This window comes from Halichoeres trimaculatus, unplaced genomic scaffold (assembly GCF_033239565.1).
Source record: "Halichoeres trimaculatus isolate MK-OKI-2021-1 unplaced genomic scaffold, fHalTri1.1 fHalTri1_scaffold_1, whole genome shotgun sequence".
NCBI classification, from domain to species: Eukaryota; Metazoa; Chordata; class Actinopteri; order Labriformes; family Labridae; genus Halichoeres; species Halichoeres trimaculatus.
Genome location: NW_027437179.1, coordinates 19,814,075 through 19,836,232, shown reverse-complemented (window position 1 = coordinate 19,836,232; position 22,158 = coordinate 19,814,075). Strand labels below are relative to the sequence as shown.

At 41.3% G+C, this 22,158-nt stretch overlaps 1 protein-coding gene across 1 annotated transcript in view; it reads right to left on the bottom strand.

Moving 5' to 3' along the window:
• pxna (paxillin a) overlaps positions 1-21,030 on the bottom strand; it is a 34,516-nt gene extending 13,486 nt beyond the window's left edge. The window contains exon 1 of the mRNA XM_074674626.1: positions 20,753-21,030. Within this exon, the coding sequence (XP_074530727.1) occupies positions 20,753-20,765 (13 nt within the window). The 5' untranslated portion in view covers positions 20,766-21,030. The remainder of the gene's footprint in view (positions 1-20,752) is intronic.
• Between the last annotated feature and the right edge of the window lie 1,128 nt (positions 21,031-22,158).

The following is a 22,158-nucleotide window of genomic DNA, read 5'->3' as shown; positions in this document are numbered from 1 at the left end:
CAGCAACCCTCTCTGCACGAAGGGGTCATTTAGTATTTTGAGAGGAAGAAAACAACCACTAATTTAGCAGTCTTGAGCAGTAGGTAGAAGGACACATAACATTATGGGGATTTAAAGGAGAGCTCAGACTGTATTACTGAATACTTGGGCTTATTTTAGCGCGCTCACTCACCACAGCAGGGTTTAGTTTCTCCTGAACTTCACAAGTACAACAAACAAAAACCATACCCTAAAAAGGCTTATAGTATTTTACATTTTACATTCATACAGGAATATTTTGTTTCTTTTGTGTGAATTTACTTGGGGATGATCAGGTCATTGGTAATGTCAATGTAGAGTTCATTAACTTCCTGACAATCCAAATAAATGAATGACTAAAACTAACTGTTCTTCACTGCAGCAAAACTGACAGAAAAATAATAAAACTGTGGTTAACGGTGAAGATTTTAAAAATGCGGACATAAAATGACGTTATTGCAACGCTGAGTTCCCAATATCAACCACATTAAACTGCAAATTTAAATCAACGAAGCAAAACAGACATCAAACACACGTGAAGAAGTAACGTACCTTAAAAAAGAAAAGGCATGACACAGAGGGCAATGAAGAAGAGACTTCACAGAGAAAGAAGAAGCTAAAGAGGAAGAGGGCAACCCAAACAGACTGTCTGCCAGGCAGGAACTGCTCCTCTTAACTCTACCATCAGCGTCAGAGAGTAAGAACGAGGAGGGCGCAGGGGGATTCATCTCAGAGCAGAGCAGAGGGTCAGAGTAAAGAGGAGAGGGAGGGGTTAAAGTTAATGCCAGTAAGAGACACTACTCACACAAACGACTCCCTGCTGAAATCTGTCTCTGAAGACCAAACCGTCCAACTTAACAAAGATACCGTAGATGAAGAGAACACACACACACGCACACACTGTTGTGAAATGAGGAAGGTTGAGAGCCAGCAGAGCTCTTATCGACAGAGACATGCCCATCAGAGGGAGTGGTATCGCTAAGGTATAAGGTACAATCAACTCCTCCTACACTCTGTCAGCACACACTCTGCTCAGGTTTGTCATGACTCACACTCTAAGTTTTATGTGTGATGTTTCAACAAAGTAAGAGCTGTCACCATCCATGGATTGAGAAGAACTCTCTGATTCCAGCGACGTCAATATCAACAGTTTCTGCAAACAGGAATTTGAGGATGTCATTTTTGTCCTATTCCTGACTACATGACTAAATCAAGGCTGAATCAACAGAATCATTTAGAATTGAAGTGTTAATTATCGCCTTATTAAGCAGATAAACAAGATTTGAGTACATCAAGATGACACCTGGAAACAAACTCCATTAATACATCCAATGTGAAAAAGACTCCTCTTGGACAGCATACCGTAATATCATCATTGCAGAAGACTTTGGACCGTCGTGTTTCCCAGACAGAGAGGAGACACAGCAGAACCAGAGCCAGATCAATACCAGATCCACTTGGCCTGGCTTCACATTAGCATGATTAGCATGGCTGACATGCCAGTTGACTGGGTTTCACAGTGGAGGCTCCGTTCTGGACACAGAAGCTCAACACATTCCTCGGAGCGGCATTATGGACACAGCACAGCCTGCTGTTTACACGACTGCAGCCAGCTCGTGCTGGGCTGTAGATAAAACAAACCCATGGGAGGAAGGAAGATGCCAGTCTTGGTGGTTCAGACCAAGTTTGGTGTGTGATGAAAGCTGCCAATCACACTCACACACACACATACACAATTTAAAGGGGACATATCATGCTGATCCCTGATCTAATACTTACATATAATAAATTTGAAAACAAGACCTTTCACCCCCTGAATTTTCAAAAAATGAGATATTGTATTTTTTATGATATCCTTGAACGAGATTTGATGCCTCTGAAAATAGGTCATTGCCATTTGGCCGCGAGATTTCGACCTTCGTGACGACACGAGGATCCTTTCTTTTAATTGGAGTAATCTGATAAAGCAGCTCCTCCTCTGTGAAGTCAGTTAGTCACACAACCGCCACCGAGGGATACACCCACCAAGAGCCGAGTATAAACATATTAACTATACATGTTACAGTACTGGTTTGACTCACCACACTGAAGCGTCCTGAGATGATCTGTGTCGAGATGGATTTTCTTCCTCCTGAGCTGCAGAACCGTCCGGGTCTGACTCGGGGTCCAATACAAAAGGACGTATCCTACACTCTGCCATTTTATTTGTGCTATCAATGCCTTACGGTGAAGTTTTGGCAAACAGCAAACTCGCTTGGTCTGCTCCATTCAATATGGCGATTTTGTAAATACTGCCATGCTGCAAAAACCGCCCCTCCGCGGCTCTACCCCCTCCGCCCCTCTGATAGAACTGACCAATCAGAGCACAAAGGGCTGTGACGTTGCGAGGTTACTGGAGGTCATTCTGGAAACGGAGCGTTTCAACGAGATCTTCCGAATGGCCTAAACTGAGGATACTGAGAACGCTATTGTGGGGCAATGAAGGAACTAAATGACTTGTACTGAGGGCAGAAATGCTTTACAGGCATTCTAGTCTGGCATAGTGAAATGGAGAAACAAGCATAATATGTCCCCTTTAAAGAAACAGGTGCAGTTTTCACATTTCACTTCTGCTCCACTGTGAGGAAGTCGTCGGTTTGTGAACTGACTCTTTGAGGTTTTCGACTTCTTCTTAAAAACATCTTCCACACTGCCGCAGAGTGATGTGGTCATACTTCTTTAAAGGTAAAAAACAACACCACAAGTTCACACAAAAAGAAGTCCTGGATGAGTAAACTAGAGCATAACAAGATGAGACAGGTCCAAAGATTTATCAAGGATGAGGTGAGAAGAGACCACAACATCATTTCCATTTCATCTGCAACTGGAGTGAAATGCTGAATAAATAAATGGAAAGGTCCCAGTATGTTTCTGCCGTCTTCCTGCGGCTGGTGGAGACCTCCGTCAACAGATGTTAGTCCAGATGGTTTACTCGAGAGATGTTAATTAACTTAACTCTGAACTGCACCGGCTTTAACCCTGCTCATAAAGAATCTGCTGCTCACAAACAGAATTACACCAAAAAAACAAACCTCCAGGCTACGCCAAATACGAATCCTGTTAGGCAGCTGCTCCTGTGAGAGCTGCTGTACCACCTATTGCCTGAAATGTCTGACATTAAAAAATCATCGGCTCATCAAATCCTTTAATTTACATGATGAACATTAAATATAGAAACAAGTAACCTCGGGGCCCCTTTTGTTCACTGAATACCGAGTGCTTAACATGACACGGCCCATCCACACACTACACAAACACAGAGAGGTGTGTCAGACTCCTCTGCCAAAGGAACATACCGTCACACTGTGGTGCGCGGCTCAGACACGTTCCCCAGTGTCCAAAAATGGAACTACAGTAAAACCAGGAACTCAAACCAGACATGCATGAGTGAAATCTTCAACATGAGACGTGCAATCCTTCCTCAGGGGGGGAAGAAACCTCAAAGATAACTTTTTATGGAGCACATTTTAGTATACTTTAGGAAACACAGGTAAGAGGCTTCCCAGAGAACTGCTGTTTGATGTGTTAAAGGAGTAAAACTAGGTAAAGCCTCAAGAGACCCAATTTTCCTGAGAAGCAGTGGTTATGAGAGGGTGACAGATCCACTGGAGCCTATCTGAGGCAGGCAACACTCACATTTCACTAACACACTCTGCCCTTTTCATTTACAGCGACACAAAACACCAGCATCCTGTTGGCTTTCATGTGCACTACACTGAATATGACACGGCAGGGCACAGCTGGGTTCAAACAATGAGGAATGGAGGAGGGAGTGGCGGCAGAGATAGTGACTGAAACTAGGGAAGTGTGTGTGTGTGTGTGTGTGTGTGTGTGTGTTTGGTGTGTGTGTGTAGCGAGCAAATCCTCAGAGGCGAGAATGTGGGTTGACGCAGATTAAGGAGACTCCCTTCCTCCCAGATGAATGGTGTGCATTTTAATTACACAAACGCCGCTCGGCATGGGGCTCATTACTGGAAAGAGAGAAGGGAAGAGAGAGAGAAATGAAGGACTTGGGAGATTGGTGTGGCCAAAAAGGGTTGTAAAAGACAGGAAAATGAGACATTAAGGGAGGGGGATGGAGGGAAATGAGAGGATGGGAAGGAAGCCATTTGAGGAGTCATTTGAGGTATGTAAACAGTACAGGAAGGGACTGATGTGGGGTCAGGATTTAAGTTTCATCCTCCAGTAGCCAAAACTAACATGACAAAACTAACATGACAAAAACAAATATAATAGATACTGAAGCACTGATTTACTTTCTGCGAGTGGTTTGACAGAAGAGCAAGCTGACAGGACATCCTGCTCCAGCATGCTCAAGCTGACCACTGCAGAGTGAATCAATGCTGTCCACAACTCAACACATCTCCAGTTTAGTCAGCTCCAACCAAATGTAACAAAACAAAGCTTTAGACAACCTGCAGGGGGTGATGTTGAGTCATTGTAGGAGTTGAAGCACACCCCTCATGCCTAATTCAAGGCAGGTATTCAGAGCGGGCTTTATCTGGGTTTGGTTTATAGATGTGGAGGTATTCACTGAGTACGAGCTGACACCAAAGTGAAGCTAACAGGATCATTATCGACTCCAGGATCCTGACTGTGCAGCAACTTCACCTGTGTGGCCTGACCTCCTTTCTGCATCTCCCTACCCTCATTCCTTTAATTTCTCCCCTCTGTATCTGATGTGTTTCAAGGTGCCTGCTGGCTGATATGAATTCCTGACATGCCACAGCTTGTCTTCCAAATATGAGGGAAAGAGTAGGAGAAAGAGGAGAAAGATAATGCAACAAGACAGAAAAAGAGTATCTAAAGCTTAAAACGTCTAAATGTCAGCTGTTTAACCAAAAATTGAGTTTAGTTTTGAACCAAAAGGAGTGCCTAAATGAGCAAAAATGATCCCTGTTATAAGAAAGCCTTTCTATTCTTAGCATGTTCGAGGACATGAAGTGACAGCCTTTCATGTTCAGTTGTAAGAGAGATGGCCTCTCCGAGTGAGACAAGCTGACAGACCGTCTCAGAGACGATGAATCCCTCTCTTCACTTCCACCAGAAAGAAAAAAAATCAGGACAAGACGGGCTCAAATGCATTTATACTTTACTCCCCTCCAGGCTCCTGTTACACAGCAGAAGGCTTTGCCTGCTCTCATTTGGTCCGCTTCAACGAGCACACAAAATTTAATCAGACTACACACACACACACACACTCAGGTGTGCCAGATGAGAAACAACACTGCGCACAGGTGCCTCTGCGCCCGCCTGCCTACACATACCAGGGACACACTGAGGCATCTAGGTCCACTATAAATATCTCTGTTCCTGGCCCTGACCCGTGGGAGCAGACACATACAGGAGGTGATGGATGACCACGCCGTCAAAGCATCATTACAGACCACCCAACCAGCCAACAGTGAGTATTACATTACATTTAAACAGCACAGCCTCATACGCTTCACAGAGGGAAGCTGAAACCACAGCCGGGTTGTAGATTCTTCTTGTTAAGATCAATGAAGTGCTGCTGCAACAAAAGCTTTCCAAATGAAACTGCAGGACAGCCCACACTCACAATTAAGTCACAGCATACTGTACGGCTGCTCACACAGCAGCTTTTACACCCCACCCCACTCCACTCCACTTCAATACAATTTACAAGAAGTCTGTGACTCTGTTTACACAAATGCAACCAAAAATCTTTAAAGGGTTATTGTATCAATACTGCAGCTTCGTGTTTAAGAGATGAGGATGGAAAAATACACCACCGTAGGCCTGGGCTGATAATAAATTTTGCTGGATGAGACCAAATTAACCACTAATATAAACATAACATATCATAATAATGTAATGAACCCTTTCAATTGCAATAAGCCTTTATTTCTCGTGAGTATTTTCTCCTTGTACTTGGGTCGGGCGGTTGTGTTTTAGGCGGGTATGCAAGTTTTTTGTGTTGCCTTTTTTTTGTTGCTGCACACTGGCTCGTCCGTGTTGATGGCCTCATCTCGCTCATTCCGTTTGAAGCTGAAATATTTCTACACTGGGACATTTCACTTTACAATCATCTCTTTTTCCTACTAATTTCTACTACGGTAACCTGCGCTGCCCCTGACGAGCTCACGAGGCTCACTTGTTGCACTGTGTGTTTACGCTAGCCTGATGCTAGCGGCCCCCCCCCCTTCATTCTGCTACGGACCAAATGCGCCCAGGTGCTGAGAGCGATGCCCAGAGTGAACCCTTTTGACATCCAGCCTGATTGGAGGAGACAGACTAGGAAGACAAACACACAATGGCGATATATTGAGGCCAGCAAAATTATCGAGTATATTTCATTTATGATTAATTGATTTATTGTAGGGATGTTCAAAACCACTTTTTATGCAGACCGATACAAGTACTCACCAATACTGAGTATCGATACTACTAGTACTTATGATACATAAAATTTCCATTAACAGTGACACATCATTTTGATCAAAGACAACACAGTCACTCTGCCATTAAAGTGACACTCCGGGATGGAACAAGTTGGGTCCTATCACAAGGTTTAGGGCAAAAATTACCCCTACAGCAGTGTTTTTGTGCAGCAGAAGCCCAGGGCGCACACACCAAACACCCCCTCCCTGCTCCTCTGATGGTTTCCTCTGCACTCAGACGAAGCCATATTTTACTTGACCAAAAACACAAATAAACAGACTCCCTCCGAAAAAATCTGATATCGGTCTGCATTCATGCTTTATTTAGAGAATTTTCAGCCCGTTACTTTCACACAAAAACACCGCTAAATAAGGCTCTAGTTCTCATCAGTGACTAGTCTCGTCTCTTCGTCCTGGCAGACTACCTGCGTTTGTTTATATCTGGCATGCTGCGCGCGGACTGATACACTAAGCGGCGAGTGCCTGGTAGCCAGCTGTGGCTCTGCAGCGGAGGTAGCGCCGTTTTACGACACGATGAGAGCTAGAGCCTTATTTAGCGGTGTTTTTGTGTGAAAGTAATGCGCTGAAAGTTCTCTAAATAAAGCATGAATACAGACCGATATCAGATTTTTTCGGTGGGAGTCCGTTTATTTGTGTTTTTGGTCAAGTAAACTGCTGTAGGGGTAATTTCTGCCCTAAACCTTGTGATAGGACCCAACTTGTTCCATCCCGGAGTATCACTTTAAGTCCAAATAAAACACAAACTCTCTCTGAGTTTAGAATTTTTTCATAAAAATAAAAAAAAATAATATTACGAGTAGGCTGCATGGTGGCACAATAGTTAGTGCTGCAGCCTTTCAGCAAGAAGGTCACCGGTTCGATTCCCAACTTTGCAGGTGGGCCTTTCTGTGTAGAGTTTGCATGTTATCCCTGTGCATGCCTGGGTTCTCTCCAGGTACTTCGGCTCCTCCCACAGTCCAAAAACATGCTCACCAGGTTAATTGATCACTATAGATTGTCCCTAGGTGTGAGTGTGTGAGTGAATGGTTGTCTGTCTGTGTCAGCCCTGAGATTGGCTGGCGACCAGTCTAGGGTGTACCCCGACTCTCGCCCAATAACAGCTTGAAGAGGCTCCAGCCACCTGTGATCCTGAACAGGATAAGCAGTTCAGAAAATGAATGACTAAATAAATATTACAAGTGCACAATAAAACAAACAACTGCCAGAGTGTAAGTATTTTTTAAAGTAAACTTAAGTGCAAAATAAAACAGTTTAACAGTTAACTCTCCCTGGTTCATTTATGTTGTCTGAACAGGACCTGGTGCACATTTGCCGTGGTGTTAAACCGCAGCAATTAGCAGCAACTAGTGGTGAGGTGGACTTGTGTGACAAAAGATTTTCTTGCCTAGAGTATCTGCTGCTGGTATCTGCAGCCTTCACTGATACCTTGAAAAAAGGCTGGTATCAGCACGATCCCTAATATATTGACTATTGTCCCAGGCCTATGTGAGAATATAACTGTATTGTTCCTTTGGTTGCATGAACATGACAAGAAAAATGACACCAAAGAGTGTAAAATTTAACAAGAAAAACACAAAGGAAACTCTTTCTCAGCTCCAGATATACCACAACAGCAACAACAAAAACATGTCAGCTTCAGAGAACAAGAGCTTTCTCTGTATCATTTAATGTGTCATATTAGGAGACCTCAGTTTCCAGCATCTGCTTCAGCGTAAAAAAGAGACGAGATAATCATATAGTGCCAGCAAATGATGGAAAGACAGCAAGTAAGCATGAAGCTAATAAACAGAGAGGAGCATTAAGCAGCTGAAGAGAGAGATGGATATTTCACTTAGTGGATGGGAGAGACAAACAACAGCACTTAAGGCCAGTAACTCTTTAGCTCATTGTTTGAGAAACCCAACTATCCAAGTTAATCCAAATGTGCCTCTTAGGCTGCTGTTTGCAAGATATCTCACTATTTGATTTTAATAAACTTGGAAGAAAAACAGCTCAAGCTTTCAAAAACAACAACAACACAATTAAAACATTTATTTGGCTAAAGAAAGCCTGTTGAGGCTGGCTGCACCTACCACACAGAAGTGGTGACTAAATACAGCAACAGCCAGACCCTTCACACTTCGTCTCTGTTTACTCACACCCACAGAGTAACACCTATTCAGCTTTCTTTGCAGCAAGCTGCTGTGTGTGACGTCATCAAATGAGTGGAGGAAAGCTGCAGCACACAAAGTGTTAAACAGGGGTCCACTCACAGGTTTGGATAAAGTCAAATCAGTATCTTTTCTGAGGAGTGCGAGGATGATGAAGAGGGTCAGGATGGGAGTAAATAGAGGGAGTTTTTATAGGCTACTCTTTAGCGATCATGTATGAATGTGACTTTGGCAACTTGGGCGAAACAAACAGAAAATCTAAAGAGAGAGCATTATGAATACAAACTCTCATATTGCTGAAGACAGAGAAATAATATTAAGCATCAACAGCTTTCATTATGTTTCTTGTTTACTCGTTTAGCCCTCAGAGCAGCTCCAGAGAAACAATCTACAAATTAAAGCTCTGATCACTCCGAGCAATAGTTTTTTTGTCTCACCATTATCACACTGGAACTCTTGCATTATTAAATATGCCCTTTTCTCCACGTCTTTTTTTAAACACTGTGGGATTGCTTGTGAGTTGTATTATTTTTCAAACCAACTGCTCATATGATGATAAAACCCACCAAATTAAGTCACTCCATTTGAGTAAAATCATCAATCAAAGGATTTTTGGATGTTTAAATTATGTATCAGTCTCTACATATTGCTCCAAGAACTGATGGAAAAAAGTGATTCAAGCATATCTGTGGCTAAAATAAAACCGCAGTCAGAAGATAAAACACCCTTGTTTTTCCGTCCTCCACCCACCCCCTCAGTGGCAGGCGTACAGATGAACACAGAGGTAGTTTGTGGGCGCAAAAGCTTTCCTGTGGTTTACTCAGTACCCCTGTGGTTATTTTGAGCATCTGTGTGAATGCTCCGTGGTAAAAGCACCGCAGTGCTGAAGGTGCTTCTTTAAAAGACGGTGTAAACTGTAACTTCTTTGTCTTATTTTGGGAAAGAACAAAGAAAACTATACTTGAACATGACGTTACTGATTTTTGCATTGCTTACAATCAAAAGAAAAGCTTCTTTCATAATGAATCTCATTTAGTCACCAGATGCTCTTTAATTACTGCTTTGTAAAATGTTAATTACACAGGAAACCCAGTTTCACCTACTCTCATTCGTGTGGACTAGAGAGTGACACAGGAGTGAATTTTTACTCCTGTCCCGTCCCACTCCCACAAAAAAAAATCTGTCCTGGGCCCAGAGTAAAAATCCTGTCCCATCCCACTTCTGGTAGAAGGACACCCACTCCCATCCCGTTCCCGTGCAGAATGACTCCCACTCCTGTATCTTTCCCATTTTTTTCCCTCTCTGTTGATTTTAACGCAATACATTAGATATGATTTGATTTTCTACCCATACATTTTTATGTTACTTGGTGTTATGCAGCTTTATTTCGAAAGATATAAGACAACAGTTGGGAGCACTGTTGGCTACTGGGAAGTGTAGTTCTTTTCACTTGCGTTACAGCCTAGGCTTATTGGAAATAAACTACAAAATGGCGGTGTATGTCACACATTTTATCTTCCTGATTGGTTCCCATTCCCATCTGTTGCTGTTAACTTTTTATCATGTACCATCCATGTCATGTGATTAATGGTAAAGTTGCAGGTATCCCACAGGAATCCTGAAAAAATGTCAGCTTCAGGTGTGCACCTACTTTATCTTTGTTTATGGTCATTGTGTAAAGCTGTGTATTCTTGTCTAGCTATATTTCTGATAAATTAGTGGATGACTGCACGTCTCAGTAAGGAAAAGTGCAAAGGTGCCTGGTGGAAATGCATGATATAACTTTCCCAAGGTGAGACAGGACCATGGTGTGAAGCTATTTGCACAGTTGAGCTGCTGAACATCTTTCCACTGCTGCTGTGCTGACAGAAAAACCACCACCCTTGCACTTCTGAATGGTACTTTCCACTTTGACATAATTCTCAGAAGACAAGTCAAAAGGGAAATGCACTTTGTGTCAAACATACTTTAGATTAGGGCTGGGCAATTATGGTAAAAATAAGAATCCCGATTATTTTAAGTGATATTGAAATCACAATTAATATACACAATTATTCATTTATTCAAAAACTTCAGTACTGATTTAAACACAACTTTAAAGAACCAGCAAGTGGCACATACAGTATTATTGATACACATAAGTCACACACACTGGCTGTGGCTGCACATGGAACACAGAAGAGCTATGAAGCACAGGAACTTGCATACATCTACACTGTGTGGCATATTAATTGTTTTTCTTCGATTATATTGTTTTTATGATTGTCAGATGGCAAAATTGAAATCACGATTAAAATCCAATTAATTGTCCAGCCTTACTTTAGATATCCCAAAAGTTTAATCTAAGATCTGAGCTTAAGCAAACACCTGAGCAGGTACAGTCGATCAAACTAAAATCAGCGGGCAACCACATCGCAAAAGCTAGAAGTGCTTTGTTTTGGAATGGGGGATCACCACAGATCTCTAGATTTATAGTGGGTGAGTGTTTTGAACATGCACTCCTGCATATTCCTCAGTCTAAAAGCAATACTCAACAAAAAAAATCTATGGTGTTTCACAGAACAAGAATTTTGAGGGCTTTCTGCTGCCTTCAAGTCATAATTTCAGACCACGCTGGTGTAGCAGGCCCGGCGGCTTCATGATTCAGAAGTTAAAACCCCAAAATTACATTTAAATTCTTTCATCCAGTTCCCAAATTAAGACACCAGAAAGAGTTTCTTTACACTTTCAAAATGGACATAAATACTGCTTTAAAATTGCAAAACAATGGGATCTTTGGAGTTATTTATTGATTTATTTTTTTATAGGTTTGATTTGATTGATCTGATTGGTCTAAACCCATCAGGTGCACCACCTAGGCCAAACTGATGCACCGAAATGGTGAAAATCTGATCAATTGCAATCAACTGTAGAAATAAACAGCAACCTCATTTCACTTGTTGAAATTTGGATTTGAAAAATAGAAAAGCTCAAAAATAGCTAACTTACAGTCCACTTTTTTCAAAATACTTAAAAACTGCGAGATAAGGGCACGCAAATACAGCAGGTTGTCCGGGTACATTTCCAGCTTGAGACCCCCTTCCCACATGCCATTACCCAACACTCTGTCCCAGTTTCCAGCTCTGTTAAAAGTCCTAATATCTTCACATAAAGGTACAAAAAAAGCCAAAATCTGAAAAAAAAGAAGAAGAAAGAAATTAAATGAAAATTGTGGGATAACTGTTAATTAAACTGAACTATCTGTCTATGTGCCACTATGGGCTGTCACTGTTATAATCTATTAACATACTTTTGAGAAAGCCCTTTGACCAATAGCACTGATGATATTTATATAATCTCCATTTACAAGAACAAAAAAAACCCTATAAAATATGATTTGCTGAATTTATTAACCAGAGGGTCATTCTACAATTTATGGGAACTATTAATTTTGGGATTCTTTTGATCCAATAAATCACATCAGAGATGTTTTATCTCCTGCTTTCAACAGAGCCAACCTTTTCTTCAAATTAAAAAAGCTACTGAAAATCTCATCTGCTCTAACTCAAAATGACTTGATGTATAGATGTATACATAAACACATAGATCGTCTGTCAGAGAATCTTCACATGATCAGTCATGTCTGGTTCTGTCTTTCCTGGGTTGAAGTAGGTCACAGCACCAGAAACAAGCTGCTCTTTGTCTTCCCTCCGGCACAACAACGACTGAGGGAAGAGGATGGAAAGGAGTGATTGTGAGGTACCCAGAGCAGATCACTCCACTAAACAACAGTAAGCTTGGTACAGGTGCCAAAACCTGCATGGATTTGAGTATTTGTATAAACTCTTGTAAAGTCTACACCCCTATAAACCTGATCAGAGCATCACTGATGCTGTCATTAACTTGAGTAAGGTCTAGATCAGGCTTTCTGAACGCTCCCTATTAAAAAAACCCAGATGCTGATGCCAAAAATCTGAGTATTTTCATCTGAAACACACACACACACACACACACACACACACACACACACACACACACACACACACACACACACACACACACACACACACACACACACACACACACACACACACACACACACACACACACACACACACACACAAACACCCATATCAGGCTAAGATTGGCTTACATGCACACACTCACTTGTCCTCCACCCCCTCTGACTTCCAAATTCATCAAAGGCCTTCATTGTTGTGGCTTTGTAGCCCAAATAGGGCAGTACCAGCAGTGTTTTTCAGGCTACGAAAGCCGCACTGAGGCCAGAGGAAACCTGCTGGGCACAGTCTCATTTCCTAATAAAGCATTGATGTGTTATCTAAGCCTGCAGCCAGCCTGACCACACAACTTGTGAGATAAATGACATTCAGGAGTCAATTAGAGGGAAGCTGGCAAAAAGCTGAAGGTGTATTTGAAAGGTATCTGACTTTAAGTGTTCAATTTAACGTGACTAATAAGCTCACATTGCAAATGAATACAAAATGCCAACATATTAGGTAGGAATGCACGATATTGGATTTTTGCCGATATCCGATATGCCGATATATCGAAACCCCTTTTGGCCGATACCGATAATCATAAGTATGTTTTTTTTCACTGTAAAGAAAGCTAAGTCTATCCTGTACTAGCATTTATATGTTACTCTTATTGTGACGGTCTTATTTGTTTAAGAAACACACATAAAACAAGACAAAAACATTTGATTTTACCATTAATAAGAAATGTATTATTTTTTCAAACTCAAGACATTCAGTATTGAAATACAGAAAAATTATTTCTTAAGATTACGTGAACTTTAAATGTACAATGCATTTTTAAACATAACCAAGTTGCATTTGATTATTTTAGAGCTACTGTAACAACCTGGTGACAGACACAGAGCTCTGCAGTGCAAATAAATGAAGTGCTACATTTTATTTAAGGAGCTTATTTTTCAGATGGAAAATAATAATAATCCTAACTGAATAGCACCTCATCGGCTGTGACTATCGGCAGAAATTTTCATATCTGCCGATACCGATAAACGTGTTTTTAAGCTTTTATCAGCCGATACCGATATCGTGCCGATAATATCGTGCATCCCTAATATTAGGATGAAGCTTTCTTTTGAAATTCTTCGTGAATCTTGTTTGTGACAGTGACCAGATTTGGCAATCACCGTGGCATTTTCTTCTTTGCAACACTGTTACACCAGCTGTTTTCCTACTACAGATTGAATCTGTGGATCACGTCTACCCTGCTGTCAGTCACTGTCAGTGTCAGGGTGATAATCTTTCAAAGTCAGCGGGGAGCTCAACTCTTCAGGGCAGGCTGATAACAGCTTTAGGCATGTGTTTGGAGAACATAATAAAAAAAAGTAGAAAATAAGAGGAACCACAACAGAGACTGAGGTTGAAGAGAGACAAATCTGTCCCTCTGGTTGATTTACAGAAGTTATCCAGAATAGGAGAGGCTGAGGCATCATGACTAACGTGATGTCTGTAGCCTACACAAGGCTATTCTGCCGGGTTAGCAGCAAAGAATTCATTTAACTCCCACTACAACAAAGAGGTCACTAAGGGGACTTCCTGTCCTGAAACATGTGTCATACTGGATGAGACTGAGCAAATATAAAGGGCTTATTGAGCTCTGTAAGTATGCGGTTTTCACTGTCCTCTATGACACTCTATAATTAAAGCTATGCTACATTTAACCACAACCCTGGTCTGCTTGAACCTCTAACATGCCTAAATATGTTCTTCATCTTTAACGTCTTCCCCACATAAACACCACTTCCAAAAACCTACAGTAGCTGTTCGCATATTGACCCTGCAAGCTGTTGTTATGCTGCGCTGGGCCCATGAGAGATGACATGACGGTTGGCTGAGTGTAGAGCTGTCGCTGCTTAGTCAGCTTCCCCTTCAGAGCTGTCTGTCCACACCAGCAGACTGCCATCAAGAGCTTGTGTGAGTGCTTTGTCTGCCCAAACGCATGTGTGTGTTTCTGTGTGTATGTGCATACACCATATGTCTCAAAGCCTTGCAGCATTTTCATTCTAAAGTCAAACAGATGGACAAACGCTGAGGGAGATATAAGGGATTCTCTCAAGCCTTAAGATGCTCCATTGATTGTGTGTGTGTGTGTGTGTGTGTGTGTGTGTGTGTGTGTGTGTGTGTGTGTGTGTGTGTGATTTATATGCATGTGTCACACACAAGAGGCTTATCATCCAGTGCAGGCTTGCCCCCTTGCTGCATTAAGTTGGGGGTTACTGAAGATGTAATTTGTAACGACAAAGTGCAAGGCGTCTGAGCTCAACTGAAGAGGAAGTTCACTGTCAGGGATTTTTTGGTATTAGAAACTTCCAAATCTGTGCAGACTTTGCACTCAGAATAGTATCTTGGTGAATGAGACATCATCACATTCCTATAAATGTTGGGGGAATTACAAGTGACACATTAAGAGACATAAGAGCGGCAAAAACAACAATTGTCTTACTTTGTCTTCATAGAATGGGTCAAATTTAAACAAGGCCTGTTACAGCACTTCCCAAAATGCACTACTGTCACACCCACCTCTTCTCTTATCTGTACCTAAGGTTTTTACTCTTTTCTGCTCAAGATATACAAGACTGCAAGACCAAATTAAACAACAAACTGATACAGAAAGGAGTTTTAGCGCTGTAATGGACCTTATCTCACATATGACCTACAAGAGACTTGAAAACAAGATAATTATGGACGAGGCTATTATGAACTGATCACTGAAAGATAAGCTGTCTGCCGAAACCATTTACAGAATGAAGACCAAACAAACATGGTTGACAGTTTTCACAGTGAGTGATATGTTTGCAGTTAAAACACAGCAGAGACTCAACTAGGGATGGGTACTGAATTCGGTACTTTCATAGGTACCAACCGAATTATGTCAAAAGTACTGGGTACCAATTCATGTAAAATTGAAAGGTACCATGTTTAGGCACCTAAACACATCCTTGTGACTGTGAGGGAGTGGAAGAGTAAGTGATTTTCCACACTGGACATGAACACAGCATTGCAAGGTTGTATATAAAGAAATAAACATGTTCAATTGAAAAAAGAGATTCTATTATTAGCAAATTGATATTTTTTAACCACATAAACACAAAAAAGTACTGAAAATTGGTACCGTTGAGTACAGATACCAATTGGCAGGTACCGGACACCGGTAGCGCATTGTTTCAAATGTGAAAGGTAACCATCCCTTGACACTACAGCTGAAAACCATGAACAGAAATGTGACTAAAGCTCTTCACAGAAGCTTCCAAAAAATTGATGTGACTCTCAGGCCTTTTTGCTGTTTATGCAGCAGCAGGAAGCTGCTAGCTTGGAAGGAAACACAATTCAGTCATCGGCACCTCTAAAGACTAAAACCTAAATCCTATAGCTTGTTTACAAATTGTGGAGTCAAATCAACAGCATTCCCTCTGCCTCAGGTCTCTGCATCCCTCTCTGAGAGTCAAAATTTAGGATGAGACAGAAAAATTGTTTTTTTTGTTTTGTTTTGTTTTTTTTACCTCAATCAACTCTTTGCTACATATGGCTTAGTTCTTCTGTGTTTTGTGGAAAAAAAATTAAAAATGCTTGCAATTTTTAGGAAGTGACAATTTATAACCAAAGAGTTGGCCATTCTTATCAACTCTTCTGACAGAGGAGTCGATATGGACTCAGCCGCGTTTCCACCAAGCAGACCGGTTCAGTTCGTCTCGGTACGGCACGCATTTTGTGGTGTTTCCACTGACTTATCTAGGGACAGATCCCCAAATAACTGTGACGAGCCGTCACACTTTTTGGGACCCTTTCGTATGGGTGCCAGACTAAACGGATCTACTCTCGGAAGGTGGAGCTACAACACTACAGACTGTTGATTGGACAAAAGAATCGTCACTTACCCTGACAGCGGCTGCATTTCTCCTGGCGGCACACAGACTTCTCTGAAACAAAGCTTGATTACACTTTGTATCAAAGAGCTACATGCCAATCACAGAGAGGACAAAATGCTGCATGTTTTCCATCTATGCTCTTTGTTTACTGTGTCGCGTTTTTCTTCTAAATTGGATTTGTTAGCAGGGTACACTGTGTTGCGCTGCTACGGCGTCATACTATTGTTTAACAGCTGGGGCTTTTGGCATACGGCTTACATGCCGCCTACCACGAGAGGGCACAGTTCGCTGTGGAAACACAAACAGGATCAGGCTTAACTGTACCAAACCGTGCCAAACAGCACTGAATTAAACCGGACTGCTTAGTGGACATGCGGCTATAGACACCGAGGTATGCAGTTCTCATGACTAGTCAGCCACTATAGCATTGAGCCATTGTGGATGTTTAAACTCGGCTTACATGATATTTTCAAACAGCTGCCTCTGGTGTTAAAATTTAAACACCAAAAAAAAAAAAACAGTTCCTATTGTCTCCACTTGAGGCACACTTCAAAAGTCAAGGAGACCCTGTGAAGCCCATGATAAAATACTGTTTTTTTAACAGGAATAAAGCATGTTCACAGCCGAGGACAAGAAAAAATAATTTCACTCATGTCTAATTCTGATACCAGTGTTTATCCTGATTCTGGTATTGATATTTTTACACTACTTCTTTGGAATTCTTCCTGCCTGTTTTTTGTGTTAAGACTGTTGATAGTTACTCCTCCTGTTAGTATGTCACTGGAACAGTTCTGCAATCTCTTCATCTGGCAGAGGCAGAGAATAAGCTTGTTTCCTACGATATTATCATATGATTAAATTAGAGTCTTGCTCTCTGGGAGATCACATGGAACAGTATTCATTTTTGTGCATATTAACACGTGTAATATAAGTCATTTTTACTTCTACTGATAAACTTTGAATCAAAGTTGTGATTTCAAAGGAAGAAAAAATCTATTCACACAATGGTGGAAACTGTAGCATCAGAGACACATGAGTAGATTTTAATTCAAATGACAATAGAAGCTCAGCTACAAACAGCCCTGACTGATACAGCTGTGTTGCAAGGCACAAGAAAAATGAGGATATTATTCAGACAGGGTGTGACATGATGTCATTTGTGCCTGAGTGGTGGTTTTTAAGTCTTTAACAGAGTGTGTGGAAGAAATGCCACACGTGAGCTGTCTGATGTTTCTTTTGGTGTATCAACAATGAACAGATCTAAATTTAGACTCAGTTGAGAATCTAGGCTACATCAGATCTCATTTTGAGTTGGTGAAGAACTACTTCACCCACACCCACTTTCTGAGTGACAATCCGCTGCAGCTGCTGTTCTGACGGGGCTCAGGGGAGTCACTTCGCTTCAAATGATGGTACTAAAGCAACAGTAAAACAAACCAGAGACAAGGAAACAGCAGTTACTGGGTTTGCAGACATGAAAGGGGAAATGCTGTAAGGTAGAGCAGCTCAAAGTCAGTAAAAGGAAGTTAACTTTGGAGGCTATTTGACATTCATGTCTTGTTGGTGCAGGCCCAGAGCGGTGAAGCACGGAGCAACGCTTGGCAGAGCTGATAGCTGGGGAGGGGAGGTCAATGAAAGTTTGCCTCAGAACATGCCACAGCATCAAAACTGCAAAGATCGCGTATACAGAAGAAGAATATAAACCCAGGTCTGACACAACACGAGAAAGGAACTCCAGGTTTCACAACTAACTTTAATAAAAAGATAAGTAAAAGAGCTGATAAAGATCAAGCAGCTGGAATCATGCAATCACATCCTCCTCAATCAAAATCCTCCAACAGGCTAATCTGCTCTTCAGCCTTAACTGCCAATAGATTGCAGCCTGCAGCTTCCTGAGTGGTTCACCACAGGAATGGTGAGGAGTGGGGAGAGACAGGGAGAGAAGGAGGGAGGGTGGGGCAGTGCAGTGCAGTGTTTAAAGAGGACAAATTTTGGCTGTGACCCAACCCCTGCATGTGGGTCTGATCCACTCCAACGCCCTGACTGTGAGCAGCGCTCACTCACCTCCCACGCCTGGTGCCGGGGGAATGTGAGGATATAGAAAAGTGAGTGTGTCCAAATACTGGATGACAGGAGAGATGCTATAAGGAAACATACTGCTGCTTTCATCTCACGGCTGTACGAGCAATTAAAGAGTGGAAAAGTGTTCAAAAAGAACAGCAAAAGTTGGTTTAATGGGCAAAGAGAGATGTGAGCTGGTTGGTTGAGGGGTTTCTAGGTCTCACTGGTCGTGCATGAAAAGCAGGACTCTGCAGCTATAAATACATGCCTGCTTCGCTTCAAGGCTTAAAAAGGTGCTTCTTTGGATCCAGTGCTTTATTAAAAAGTTGGAAAGTTAAAAACTTCCAACTTTGTGAACTTACTGAAGAAAGATTTCCCTGTATAGCTTCAATCCATGTACCATCCTTAAAGATAACACATCATTGGACAGAAGTGTATCCGACACTTCTCTAGGCTTGTGTGCCATCATTTTATAGCTCTCTGCTAAAACGATGACAGAATTTACAACCCTGTGACATAGTAATTTTGCAGGGTTGTGTAACACTCTTTTTTTAAGCAGCTACTTTAAGGAGAGCCCTCCACCCATGTAAGATGAGAAGGTATCCATAAATATTGACTGGATATAGAATAACTGATACTCTTGTTGCACTCTCACTCTCACCAAGATAACAACCACAGAAACAGATTTTGACCCATATTGGACCCATCTAGATGTATTGCAGCACCAAAAATTCTCTAGTTGGAACAAAAATCTCTACAAGAAGCGAGTTTGAACAACATTACACAACTTGGAATGGGAACAACATGTTTCAACAAAGCTGCATCTCTGATTGCAAGTCCACCTGCAGCTCACAGAAGGTGGTAATGCTTTTTTGGATGGCTTTTGCAAGACATTTATCATGTTTGACTTTACGAATGTATTTTAGATGCTTTTTAAGCAACCCATGAACCTGACTCCCTCTGTCGTTCTGCTAAACTTAACCTTGCCGTTGTCAGGGTAAAACTTTGGGTCTTGTTATCACAAACTGCAGAGTCAATGCTTGTATAGTTAAACACAAGAAACCCTCTGATCCAGATGGCACCATGCATGCTGCATTACTCTGGTGGGTTCCTTCTGTTTTTAATTTGGCGGCACACTCCTACAACACTGAAGGGGGTCTGCCGAGTTGCCTGTATAAATTATTCTTCACCATTGAAATAAACTTGTGAAAGATCCCTTGTGGTTTGCAACAGTCTCATTATGTCGATGTTATGCGGTGCCAGGCTAAACAAAAAGTGTGAGGCTCATTGCAAGAATTTTACTCCAGTGCAATAACAGCTAAGAAACTGTCACGGTGAAAATCTGGAGAGACAGATTATGTGCACAGAGTACATTATGCTGAGCCCTCCCTATCGCCAAAACCTTCCCTCAGGCTTTACTTTTTTCTGCTGTCTCCAGGTATGCCATAATTCAGACTTAAGCTCATTTTTACCAACTGAGAATATAAATGTGAGCAGATGCAGTATCAATCCACTGAAACCATTGCCATTTCTACACTGGAATAGATTAAATCTTGAAAAGGCTGGAAAGGTTATGATCAATCAATGAAATCACTCTCTCTGTATTGATTTCTGTTATCAGAATATCCAGCTGTTATGATTCCACCTACAGTACTTCAGCAGTAATACGAGCCTGACACTCAACAGGAGGACTGTTTCATCAAATGTCAACCAGTACATTTGTCCTGGGTGGATAGAAGCATAGGAAAAGTTAAAGGAGCCTTGCAGCAGTCTGTCATGATTTACTGAGAGATGTTAGGGGACTGTGCGATGAATAACTCAGCCACTATCAGTGGCAATGCAGCAGAAGGCTCACGCAGCCTAAATAAATACGGTTTCATTGAACATACAGCAGCTGAAACACGTCAGTCAGGCTATTTATCGCTTCTTCATGCCAGCACGAGGGGCCTTTCTGAGCATGTTGTCTCGCGCTGAGCTCAGCTGAACCTGGATAACTTAACCTACCTTGACATGTTTACAATGTATACGACAAGTACAGCCAAAAACCTCCCTTCAAAACCTTTCTTTTGAGTTGAATGTGGATACAACGCTAGCTGAAAGTGTTTGTGCTAACACCTAACATGCGCGTGCAGTGCAAGTGTTGCGTTCAGGGCGCGTGAACTTACCTAAATCATCCATGTTGGCCGGAAATCGTTCCAACGCTGAGGATTGGGACCGGTCCTCCTCCGTCGATCGCAGCTGGATGGTAAGCAGCCGAGTCAGCTACTAATCGCTGAAATCTCTGGTCTGAGGTCGTCCTCGCTGAATGCAGTGAAGTTTTCAAGTTCCTCTGCTGCTCGACGAGCCTCAAGCACTCTCACAAACACAAACACACACATACCCTACTACTGCCCCCCTGGAGTCTCCTACAGTCCACATCCAGCCCCCTGCCAGCCCACCAGCGTCTACACAAAGAGACCAGCGACATCTAGCGACAGAGAGCTGCACTGAAGACACCGAAGAGACTAAATAAGACGTTTCCTGCCAAATAAAATTCAAGTTTTGGGGATTTTCTACCAGAAACATACATTATCTTTCCAGGGGGTAGTTACATCAGAAAAAAACTTGACTGATCCAAAAACGTCTTAAATGAAATAGATGGTTCAATAAGTAAATCAATTTCGAGATTCGTGGATGTTTTTCTCTGTTAAAATCTTTAATTATTGTCCTGAAGTTTCTTCAGTCCTGTCACATCCATATAAAACAATAAATAAAATAAAATAAAATAAAATAAACATACAAATAATAACGCAAAACAGAGGAAGTAAAAATGTCATCAAAAGAACCACAAGACACTAGAGGGGTTAAAAAAAAATTACATTGACATTAATAAATGTAAATTTGCAACAGGTTGCATTTAAAAAAAAAAAATCAAATTTGAAAATACCCCCTCAAAACTATTGGCCTACTAAAGTTTGTTGCTCTTTTCACAACCAAGATTAGATTATATACTATATATAACCTATTTCATGATATGGGTAGCCTACACATCTGAGAAAAGACAATTAACGCTGAACAATACACATTTTAAAACTAGATTTGCTGCCATGAGAACACATTGTACTTCGAAAACTCCATAACTTGTCATCCCAGTCCCTAAACACTGAGACTGTTATTAAAAAGGTGATGCTACACAATGGTAAATGTGCCCCTGTCACTGTTTTTTTTTTTTTTTTTTTTTTTTTTAATCTTGCTGGCTTTAGAAACAAAATGAGCATTTTTTCAGTTTTAAAATTTGATTTGATCTCTTTGTACTATTTTCAATCAAATATAGTATTCAAATGATCTGCAGCAGTATAAACATATTTTCATCAACACTTTAAAGCTTCCACTTTTATGAAATCAGCCCAGATTGTCAGATTTCTTTATTGTGATTTCATATTCAAATCTTGCATACTCAGTTGATTACCAATCTTTTCTTAACCCTTATGCTGTCTACTGTCTCCCCAAAGTGTTTATATTGTATTGTTTGGTGTTACATTTAATTATTATTTCTAATTTTGATCACATGCATATTTTCAAGAGAGGCAGA